Genomic DNA, 12,303 nt, shown 5'->3' on the forward strand with positions numbered 1-12,303 from the left:
TATGCCTGGTCATCACATGCATGAACTCCTTACTTACACAGATGTAGATTGGGCAGGAGATCCAGATGAACGTAGGTCTGTCTCAGGATACTGCGTTTTCATTGGGCTAAATCTTGTCTCCTGGAGCAGTAGAAAACAAAAAGCCATAGCCAGGTCGAGCACAGAAGATGAATATAGATCAATGTCAGCTACTACAGCCGAAGTAACATGGATCAGACACCTGTTGACAGAAGAGAATCGATTTCTAAAAGTATTCTCTTGTGTGACAATCAAAGTGCTATCAACATGTCATTCAATCCTATCTACCACAGTCGTGCCAAACATATTGAAATTGATCAACATTTTGTAAGACAAAAGGTTGAAGAGAAGAAAATTGAACCAGAATACGTGCGGACTGCTGATCAAGTTGTTGACTTGTTTACAAAAAGACTTATCAAGGACAGATTTTGGATGTTCATGGTCCAAAACCATGTACAACTGGAGGGAGGGTGAAAAGATAATGTCATTTAGTATAAGGTCTGGAACTCAGAATCCAGACCCAATTCCTTTCATTTTAAACACATGCTCATTAATGTTTCATTAATGGCATGCTGTAATTTTATCATAACATGTAATGGGTATTTTCATACCCTAGCTATTGTATTTGTGTGTATTTAATCAGAGAAGCAAAAATGAATACCCTGATTAGGGATTTTTGCTGCAGCCACGTTCTCTCTCCCCATGTTGTGCTGTTGCTTGTAGATGAAGAAAGGAACCCATGATTTCTATCAAGGCGGGTCGACCCGTTTATTAAACGGGTTAGTTTAAGCCCAACCTGAACCCGCCTAAAAGGCGGGTTGGCGGGTCGGGTTGGGAGGTCGTGTCAGGTTTTGCCACCCCTAATCTCAATATTTGTCATATTTTATGACAAAATCTTTGCAGTTTGTAGTTCTACTTTTAAAGGCAGTGACATTTTTTATTGATAAAAATATAATTTACAATCAAGCTCCTTTACCACCGGAGAAAATTATTAACACTATCACAGTTCACTATACATGGAGTTCACAAAACTATACTAGTCATCAATAACTTCACTTTTCATATTCTTTATATATTTTATATTTTTCACTCCATTGTTCTCTAAAATGCCAAAATTACTTCTGTAATATCACATAAGGGCATTTTGTGAAGCACATTCTTGTACCATTTCTATATTGAGGGATCTAACATTTCTCCATCAACGCAAGATTTCATTTTCTTGTTATTCAATTGCAATGAACATCTAGTCAGTCTTTTCCCTCAAGACATGTTTTATTTAGAACACAAGATCTTGTTGGCTTACTATGCCTGACTCAACATTGAGTAGTAATTTTAGCTAGTGTGTAAATTGCCTACCCCATCAAGGTGCAAGATTGAATTGAAATATATTCATTTCAGTGATCATATTGGATAATAGAAAGACACATCATCATGTTCTCCAGCCTAGTTGCAATCATAAGTCATCAAGAAAATCAGCTTCAAAAAGATGGTGCAAGCACACAAACCACAAGATATAAAAATAAAGGCAACTACTACATGTACATGAAGAAATGGTGCTACCTTGTTATCAAAGGCAAATGTGGTGAGCTCTCCTTCCACCACTGCAAAACATTTAATTTGAGAGTTCTCCCTTCTCTGTAACCTTCCTGCACATCCAACTCCTTGCATCCATCGGACAATCACCCCATCATAACTGCTAGATAGAATAATATTCTGGCTGCCTTCAGAGGTGACTGCCAAACCAGTGACGCTCTTCATGTGCCCAGAAAATGATACTGGCATCCTTTCTAGGTCATTGGCTGAATATATACTAATAGTGCCACCAAGGGAAACAGTGACAAGATGATTATTCTGCCACAGGCAACCAACTAGCATTCCATCCAGTCCAGAATCAGATGAAGTAAGTGTCTTCTTCACCTTACCGTTTCCATTTTCATCAATCTCCCACACTTTTGCAGTTTTATCTGCAGACACTGTTAGCACCTGAAACAGCAAGATAAGCTTTCGCAGTAAGATATGAGAGTTGGCTACTAGAGAAATAAATATATAAAACAAAGAATGAATAGGTATCTTTCTGTTGAGTCACACCAAAAGAAAAAATCATAATCAGCAAGTGCATTCTCTTTGAAGACCTAAAAATAAGAAAAAACAATGTATCAAATATTGCATTAACACTTTCCTTTAATCCACCTGTAAAATTGCAACAGGCAATTCAGTCAAAACCAGAAATCCAGCAGTAGCCGATGTGATTCGAAGCTAACAAGGAAAATGAAGGGCTTTTCACCATCTCTATTTCTCATAGTGACATAATCACTTCAACAGATTAAGTTTGCAAACTAAAGGCTATTAAGATACAGCATACAATGCAAACTACTTGTCTTAGATGTTCAAATGATATAACCCAAATATTGTTAAGATATATATATATACATATATATATACTTGTATATATATTATATACTTTAAAGTTAAGTCAACTGTGGTTGACTTAGACTAGTTGTTGGACTGCTGGTCCAACGGCTAGAAATCTAGCCATTGGACTAGGTCCAACAGCTAGTCAAACTAATGTGGACTCCCTTTTTCTCTCCTTTAATCTCTTTTCTTCCTCCGTTTCTCTATAAATATGGGTGCCTTTGTAAGGTAAGAGAGTGATGGGTAGTTTTAAGCTTCTTGTGTGTTTTTGAGTGTATTGTAATGATGATTAAAATGTATTTTTCTTTGTATTTTTAATGTTCTTTATTAATGAAGTTATTCATTCACATTCTATTGTGTTTTATTTTAGTTATTATGTTTTTATCCAAATGCATTGTGTTTTTATTCTTGGAGTTCATTATAGAGTGCATTGAGGTCCATGCCATTTTGTGACATGGTATCAGAGCAAGGCATCATGGTCTTGAAAAAGATTCGTATTAATGAATAGCATGGATTCAAGGATTTTGCATTCCGGTATGTATCTTTAGCTTTTCTATCTTCATATGTATGGTAGGTGTTTTGAAAGGGTTATATTAAAAATGAATGTCTTCTTTTGAAATTAGAATATGTAGAAATTGTTAGAAGTCAAGCACCTTCGACCAGATCTTCATCCACAGCAGAAGAGAAAGGGATTTGCAAGAAGGAGAGGCGGCAATGACTGACACGATTCTCAATGAGAGGTTGTGCCCTATATTCAATGTTATATATATGATACAAGTTGGATTGGGTCTGTCAACCCAGACCCGATAATACCAACCATGTAAATACAATACAAAAGAATCATTTTGGGTCTAGAACTAGACCTGTACACTACATTCTCAATACCCTCCTTCAAGTTGTGCATGGTTTTGCAACATGGACAACTTGTTCTTCAAGAACCAAAAACGCATATTGGTACGGCCCTTAGTGAACAAATCTGCCACTTGGTCAGCCGTAGGAACATAAGTAGGTGCAACTTCTCTATCTTCAATCTTTTGCCGAATGAAGTATTGATCAATCTCTATATGCTTTGTGCGACTATGGTGAATAGGATTAAAAGCAATTTGTATGACACCTTGATTATCGCGCAAGAGAGTGGTGGGTAGCATAGATTCTCCAACTTCAGTCAAAAGATGTCTCAGCCATGTGGCCTTTATTGTAGCAGCCACCATAGATCGATACTCAGCTTCAATACTAGATCGTGCAAATGCACGTTGTTTCTTGTTACTCTACGCCATCAAGTTCCCATCAAGAAAAGCACAATATCCAGAAACCGACTGCCTGTCATCTGGAACTCCAGCCCAATCTGCATTTGTGTATACATCCAGTCGATGTTGCTCCCCTTTAGTCTTGGATTGATGATAAACTAGACCATCTCCAAGAGTTCCTTTTAAATATCGAAGGATTCTCTTGACAACATTCATATGCTTTGTTCGTGGGTCATGCATGAATTGTGAAACTTGATTCACTGCATACACAATGTCTGGTCTAGTGAAGGTGAGATATTGGAACATACCCACAAGACTCCGATATTTCTTGGAATCTTCATATGCTTCCCCATCCCGGGATCCGAGTTTATGATTAAGGACACTAGGGGTGGATAGAGGTTTATAATCCTTCATGCCTGCCTTATCCAACAAATCCAAAGTATATTTGTGTTGGGTTAGTGAAGTGTTTCATCCTGTCGATCCACCTCAACCCCTAAGAAATAACGCAAAACCCCCAAATCTTTCATCTTAAACTGTCGACTCAATAAGATCTTGGTAGGTTCTATGTGTTCATCGGAGTTCCCAGTAATAATAATATCATCCACATATATAAGAATTAAGGTGCGTACCTGACAATCTCGAAAAATAAAAAGCGAATGATCAAGATGAGATCGAACCCATGTCTCTGAACTTCAATAGAGAAACTATCAAACCATGAGCGGGAGGCCTGCTTTAGCCCATAGATGGCTCTTCGTAGCTTGCAAACATGCGTGTTGGGGCTATGTTTGGTATAACTAGAGGGTTGCTCCATATACACCTCTTCCTTGAGAGTGCCATGCAAAAAATACATTTTTGACATCAAGTTGACTTAGAGTCCATCCATACTGAACTGACAAGGACAGAACTAATCGAATAGTTTCCATCTTGATCACAGAACTAAATGTTTTGGCATAATCTTGCCCGTATTCTTGAGTGAACCCTTTCGCTACTAGCCTCACCTTATAGCGTTCAATGGATTCATCGAGTTTATACTTGATTTTATAGACCTATTTAGATCCTACAACATTCTTGTTCGATGGTCTAGGAACAATCTCCCAAGTCCCACACTCATGTAAAGCTTTCATTTCCTCATTCATGACCTCAACCCATTTGATTGACATAGATGCTTGTGAGAAACTGATAGGTTCATCATGCTTTTCAATCTGGGAGATGAACAGTTGTAAGTCTGTAGAGAAGTTGTCATAACTTACCCATCTTTCAATAGGATGGTGAATCCTCTCAAGCCTCCTGGGTTGCACAATAGGTCGTTGAACTTTGTCTTTGTTTCACTGCACATAGGTAATCCCTTAAAACTTTGTAACATCTGAAATGACAGGCATAGTAATATCTTGTGTGTTTGTCGACATTTCCTTTTCTGGGTGTACAACTGTACTATTTTGTTCTGCAGATAGTGTATGACATGAGGGTACGTCATGCATCACCATTTGATCAAGCACCTCAGCAACAAGCCATGGCTGATAACTTTTAGCATCCTTACAGTGTCCCTCTGTACTTCCTGAATCATCAGTATGAGTCTCGTCAAACACGACATTCCATGAAACTCTGATGCGACTGGTAGTGGAGTCATAGCAGTGATATCCTCTATATTGATCAACATATCCAACAAACCTACACCTGCATGCATTTTTCTGAAACTTATCACGTTAAGAACTGTCAATATGAACATAGCATATGCAGCCAAACACTCGCAACTCATTATAGTCAGGATGAACCCCAAATAGTGTAAATAGCGTAAAATAAGGGGATTGATCTGCTAACAATTTCATTGGCAGTCGATTTATGACATAGACAGCTGAATGAAAAACTTTCATCCACAAGTTTAAAGGAATGTGAGTGTTATGCAACATACTCAGCGCACTCTCTACAATGTGCCAGTATTTTCTTTCAGCCGCACCATTTTGTTGTGGTGTGTGTGGACAAGATATTCGACGACCTATTCCATTATCTTAGAGAAATTCAGTAAATTCCTTTGATAAGTACTCTCATCCACCGTCACAATGAAAATATTGAATTTTAGTTGAAAATTGATTACAAACTAAAGCACAGAATGAGCAAAAAAGCTTGAAAACTTCAGATTTATATTTGATAAAATAAATACAGGTGTATCTAGAGTAACTATCAATGAAAGTAATGTAATAATGATTGCCCAATAAAGAAGACTGCGGGGCATGTCTCCAGACATCAGAATAGACAATTTCAAAAAGCACAAAATCTCTTTGATTTATTGAATGAAATGGAAGAACATGACTTTTACATAATTGACAACGGAAAGAAAGAAGAAAATCAGCCTCGACATTCAAACTAGACTGCGGAACAAGTCCACTAGACACAAGCTTCTCAATAAATGAATGATTACAATGACTAAGACGACGATGCCAAATCTCTGGCTTATTACATTGAGATAGACTAAAACAAACTTTGAATGACACTGGACGAACTGGTTGTGAATTTATTGATGCATCATGAACTAGAAGAGACTCCTTGAAGACATACATGTTTCCCTGTCGTTCTCCTTCAACGAGTGTCTTCTTCGTGAGAAGATCCTTGACACATACAGAAAGAGTAAATTCGACAAAAGAATTAGTATCATCGACAAGTTTAGAAACAGAAACAATGTTTTTAACAATACTAGGAGAATGGTAAACATCAGATAAAGGTAATGAGGAATTGGGGAGTAGAAGGAAAATATTTCCAACATGAGAGATAGGATGAAGAACACCATCTCCGGTTTTAATAAATCTTACCAATATCACATGTCACATGTGCAGCAGCCCGGAGTTAATGTACCAAGTCTCCTACTCAGTTTGCTTGAAGCTCAATTCTGAAAGAGCGAAAATCAAAAGATTCTTCACATTTTTCTTTTCATCTCCTTTACGGTCGTCTCCTGCTTGTCCCCTAGTAGAAGGCCCAGCACCATTAAACTTGCCTTTGTTTTGCGGATTATGCCAGCAATTTGCTTTAATGTGCTCCATTTTATTACACTGAAAACATGTCGGGATGTTTATAGGGTTCCCTGGATACAAGTTAGGTGACATGTAGGGTATGGGAAAAAGCCCACGGCCTCCTTGATTACCTCTTCTATGTCCACGCCCGCCTCAAAAGCCCCCACGTCCTCGCCCTAATACTACTAATGTGACAAGTACCTCATGGTTGTTGGAATTCAGGGTCATCTTCTCGCCCCTAATGGTAACTTCATATTGTAGTAGCTTAGTCCGTAGATCTTCAAAACTGGGCAATGAAGGGAGGCATAGAAGAGAGGTGACTAACATGTGGTAGTCAGAACCCAGACCATTCAGTGCCTGTTGAACCTTTTCTTTGTTAAGAATTACGCAACCCACCATGGCTAGTTGATATGTAATACTCTTGATTTTGTTCATGTATTATGTCACTGATAAACTCTATTTCTTCAAAAGCTGAAATTCTCTCTTTAAATGCAAAATCCTAGCTTATGAAATCTGTGAATAAGTCTGCGCCAATATTTTCCACAACTCTCTGGCTGAACATTCATCTAGGATGGCCACTAATATCTCATGAGAAAGCATAGAGGTAATGTAAGCCACAACTGCCTGATCTTTTCTTCTTCATGTTACAAATTTTGAATTATGAATCAATTTGTTGGAAACCTCCCCTTTATCATCTCGCTCTTCTTGCAGGACGAATTCTAGTGGTGCATGGATCGTTCCATCAAGATATCCAGAGAGATCCAGACTCTTAATAAAAGGAAAACTTTGTCGCTTCCAGGTCAAGTAGTTATATGAGTTGTCCAAGGAAACTGGAAGGGAGAATCCATGTGAAAGGACAACAAAAGAACACTCTGACCAGCAGTTTGATTTACCAGCAATGTAAATCTGTTTTTTTTTCTTTTTGCTACGAAAATAATATTGCAGGGAAACAAATAATCAGTAGAACACGACAAATTAATGATCTGAATTTTTTTTTTGTATGGACCGAAACTTTGATTTGGTTTTGGAGAATAAGATTTGACTTGAAAGACAAAAGAGAGATCTAAGTTTAAATGGAAACACAAATCTGATCTGATACGATCAGATTTGATTTAACGCTGCTGAAGGGAAGAATCAATATGCCATGGCCAGATCTAATTTAGTCTGGCTTGGAACGAAAACACTAGATCTGGAACGATCCGATCCAGCATCAAAGAGGAAAAAAAATAATCAAGATTTAAGAAAACAGATCTGGTTTGACGTGACCAGACTGTTTGACGTGAACAGATTCAGTTTTAAGAGATCGAAAACTTAGAGAGGAAGAAAGATGTTTAAAAATTTTAAGAAAGAGATTTTTAACCCAATATGATAAGATCAATTTTCAGGACAGAAGGAGAATAGAATCTGATCTGATAAGATCAGATCTTGAATCAAAGAAAGGAAGAAGAGAACTCGACCTAGTATTTACTTCTCAGCCTGCTCTGATACCATGTTAGAAGTCACGCACCTTCGACCAGATCTTCATCCACAGCAGAAGAGAAAGGGATTTGCAAGAAGGAGAGGCAGCAATGACTGGCACGATTCTCAATGAGAGGTTGTGCCCTATATTCAATGTAATATATATGATACAAGTTGGATCGGGTCTGTCAACCCAGACCCGATAACACCAACCATGTAAATACAATACAAAAGAATCATTTTGGGTCTAGAACCAGACCCGTACCCTACATTCTCAATAGAAATTATTGTCTTTTAATATATTTTTTAGATTATGGATATGTATATTGAAAAAATTATATTTTGCAAAAATATGTGGTTTCTTAAAATCTTATGTGTTTCATGTTTTGCAAAATATTAATTTTTTACATTTTTTTTTGTGTCTCTTAATGTATGTATTTACATAGATTATCTTTGGGATTTTTAATATATAGTGATGTTTCTTTGGTGATTCTAACTATGTGACCATGCATGATTTTAATTATGTAGCCTTTGTGATTATTATTGGATGGCATAAGCATGATTTGTCATCATGAACTCGAATGCATATTTTAATTTCTCTATTATGCATTATATTTTTTAGTGGGTTCTTGTGTATGCTTCTTGAGCATTTTATGAATAAAACTTATATTTTTTAAAAGACTCTTGTATAATTGTTGCTTAGCCCTTAGTAGTTTTATGTGCTTTTTGGTAGCTTAGTGACTTGAGTGTTTGTGCACTTTTGTAACCCTTAGTGGTTTCTTTCTTGTGCATTGATACTTCATTGCATGTTTCTTAAAGATTTTATATTTGTTACATTGTGATAAAATTCTTTGTATGATATATATGAGTTCATGGTTGTTGATAGTTATATAGCTCTTTGTGAATCTCTATATGTTTGTCATCAATTGTCTAATAGTAGACTAATGATTTAGATCTAGCTTCTTAGAAGCTTTTCTTTAATAAAATCATATACTTTTGTCTTTTTATTGAGATTTATTGGATCTTTTGTATATGATGTGCCTTAGTGCACTTGTTTCTTGATTGGTGGATTCATGATTCCATTATCTTTTGAAAGATACTCTAACATCATAATTTCATCACATCTATGTAGATTATTTATATTGGGCATGATTCTTGTCCATTATTTGCTTGTCAAAGTTTGTAAAATTTGTCATGAGACATCTTGTGTTGGAAGTGATTGCATCAATTGACATATTGTTGTGCATATGATTGAACTATATTCATTCTAAGTCTTCATCTACCTTTATTGGATTTGATTTAAAACTTTGTTTTTTCAAATCGGTACTTTTATATATGAACTCACTTATTTGAAAATCAATTTCCGTGAGTATTTTTTGCCTTCTTTTGGCATTGTTTTTTGTCCATCAGAGATTTTTCTAGGATGCGCCATTTATTTTTTGCCTTGTTGTTGGGTCAGAGTTAGCCGTCGAGGTGAGTTATGTGTGCACCTCATGTCATCTTACTAGTCTAGATTCCCAAAGGTTATGAGTGATGTGTTGTCACTTGTCTTGGGTTTGATTGGTATCTACATCCATGTTGCTTTTGTTGAACAAGAGATGCTTGTTGGGGTGAGTTGTGTGCACCTTGGTTTTCTTATCAGTATAGATTGTCGCCTTATAGTTTGGCTCTAATTGACGGTTGTTTGATCTCTAGTTCTATGAGTGTGTTATATCACTCATTTGTTTATTTGGACAATGTTATTATGAATACTTATAATTATGTTTATCTCTGATGGTTATCTATTTTGAAAATATGGTGTTTGAAAGATTGTTAAAATTGATACATTTATCCTTCTTGATGACATTAGTTTGTTTTTATTACAAGCTCTCTTACTTCGTGTCTTCTCCTATTATGTCTCTTATTTAAAAGATATTTTTGTGGTGAGTTATATGCACCCATTGGTTATTCACATTTTGTGTGTTTGTATTATACTCTTATTCTAGTAGCTGATGCACTTGAATATTGAGGTTTGTCTCTTATTTAAGTGTCATTTTACGTAGACAAGAAAGATTTGTTTGCAATGAGTTAGGTGCACCCATTGGTTATTCATACTTTTTGTGTGTTTGTATTATGCTCTTTTTCTAGTAGCTGAAACATTGAGGTTTGTCTCTTATTTAAGTGTTATTTTATATAGATGAGATGTTCACACTTTTTGTGTGTTTGTTAAGCTCATAAGTGGCATTGTCATTGATCTCTTGTTCTAGCAGCTATTACACTTGAATTTTGAGGTTTGAAGGTCAAGCGAGGTAAATTGCTTATGGTGGTCGAACTATTGTGAAGGTTTGCAAAATATAATTTCTTGATATTTGTGGGATTTTCAAATCTCTCCACAAAATTTCTAAAAAAAATTCACTCATTTACCCTTGTCTGGGAAATGGTTATTGAAAATTCTTCATGCATTTTGCATTGAATATGTTTTAATTGCATGCTTAAAGATATTTTAAATGTGTTCCATGATTAGTTATCTTGGGTGATTTACATCATGATATGCCTTGGTTGCATAGGATGCAATATTTTGAGTGTATTTATAGATATTGTTTCTATTGTTGAGATTTAAATTGTTATTAATATTTGTCATTATTACAAAATATCTCTTGTTATGATTTGTACGTGGGATTTTGAACTTCCCCATTATTTCTGTTGTACATTTAATATGGCTACTTGTTTTGAAAAACCCTGCTTTATGAATATTTTTTGTGTGGGTTAAACTCTTTTGTGAGTTATTTATTCATGGTATTGATGTTGTTTGAAAATTCATATTTCATGCATTAATGTGCTTTTCGAGATAGATGTGTGTATTGACTTTCAATAATGCATGTTTTCATGAATGTTTAAAGTGATGAATGATTTATACGTTTATCTTTGAGATATTTTATGCATGCATCTCTTCTTTTGATAATATGCAATTGTGTTCTCTTATAAATCAAGAACTATGATTTCGTAAAATTATCTATTGAGGTGAGACTCTCAATGAATATTGTGTATAAAAATTTAATGACTTTCAAAATTGATGTTGAAAAATTTTCTTACTATTAAAAGATTTTGAAAATTATTAAAATGTCTTATTAAATATGTATTGTATTTTTGGCGTGTTTGGTCATTTATATATATATATATATATATAGAGAGAGAGAGAGAGAGACAGAGAGATGGGTGTGTACGAAATGAAATATGCGAATGAAATGTGCTAAATGGGTTTTTCTGCTCTTTTAGTGTGGGTTTTTTTTTTTGCAGTTCTGACCCCATAAATGTGTTGGGCATGGTCAATTTACGAGGAATCCACACTTGGATCATGTGTTTTCGATGAAAAAAATGATATTTGGAGCCTAAAAATTAACAAAGATTTTGGAATGGTGATTTTTTAAACGTTATAAAAACCCGCTCATGTGTCAGAATCGAACACTTAAAGAGTTGAACCCTATAAAATCAAGTACATAGATCACATTTGTACGATTAGAATTTAAAAATAAAACAAAAAAACCCTGAAAAACTCATTTAGCATGTTTCATCTAGCATATTTTATTTAGCACGTACCCATTACTCTCTCTCTCTCTCTCTCTCTCTCTCTCTATATATATATATATATATAGTTATTTTTAGTTGGATTGCTCCTTTTGCACTCTTTAAAATATTGGCATTATTGATGATTCTAGAGACCTTTCGAGCATATCAAGGAAGATCTAGAAGCTCCTTCAAGAATTTGTATTATAGAAGAACATGTCGATATCTTGTGTAATGGGATTCCTTTTGTAATTGCAAACTTATAGTGAGTCAATGTAAGTTTGAGCGGGGGCGTTAACATATATCATGGTTGCCAGTCGAGGAAGCAGGAGCAGGAAGCGTGGCACTTTCAAAATTTTAGGAAGCGAGAAACGTGAGACTACTTAAAAGCGAATCAAGAATCATCTTGGAAGCGACCTAGGAAGCGAACCGGAAGCGACCTACGAAGCGAGGGGGAAGCGAAAAAATAAAAATAAAAAAAAATGAAAAAAGGGAGGAAGCGCAGGAGAAGCGCGGGATAAGCAACGGGAAAGCACGCTTCTCAAAAAAAATGGCGCTTCCCAACACGTTTCGGAAGCACAACATTTCGTGCTTCCACTAGGCTAGGTGCTTTCGGTAACTCT

At 35.8% G+C, this 12,303-nt stretch overlaps 1 protein-coding gene across 1 annotated transcript in view; it reads right to left on the reverse strand.

Moving 5' to 3' along the window:
- LOC149829653 (actin-interacting protein 1-2-like) overlaps positions 1–12,303 on the reverse strand; it is a 44,805-nt gene that overhangs the window by 13,751 nt on the left and 18,751 nt on the right. Inside the window, exon 4 of the mRNA XM_090016064.1 lies at positions 1,579–2,001. Coding sequence (XP_089872190.1) covers positions 1,579–2,001 — 423 coding nt within the window. The remainder of the gene's footprint in view (positions 1–1,578; positions 2,002–12,303) is intronic.

This window comes from Nuphar pumila, chromosome 8 (assembly GCF_984573655.1).
Source record: "Nuphar pumila chromosome 8, dmNupPumi1.hap1.1, whole genome shotgun sequence".
Lineage (NCBI taxonomy): Eukaryota > Viridiplantae > Streptophyta > Magnoliopsida > Nymphaeales > Nymphaeaceae > Nuphar > Nuphar pumila.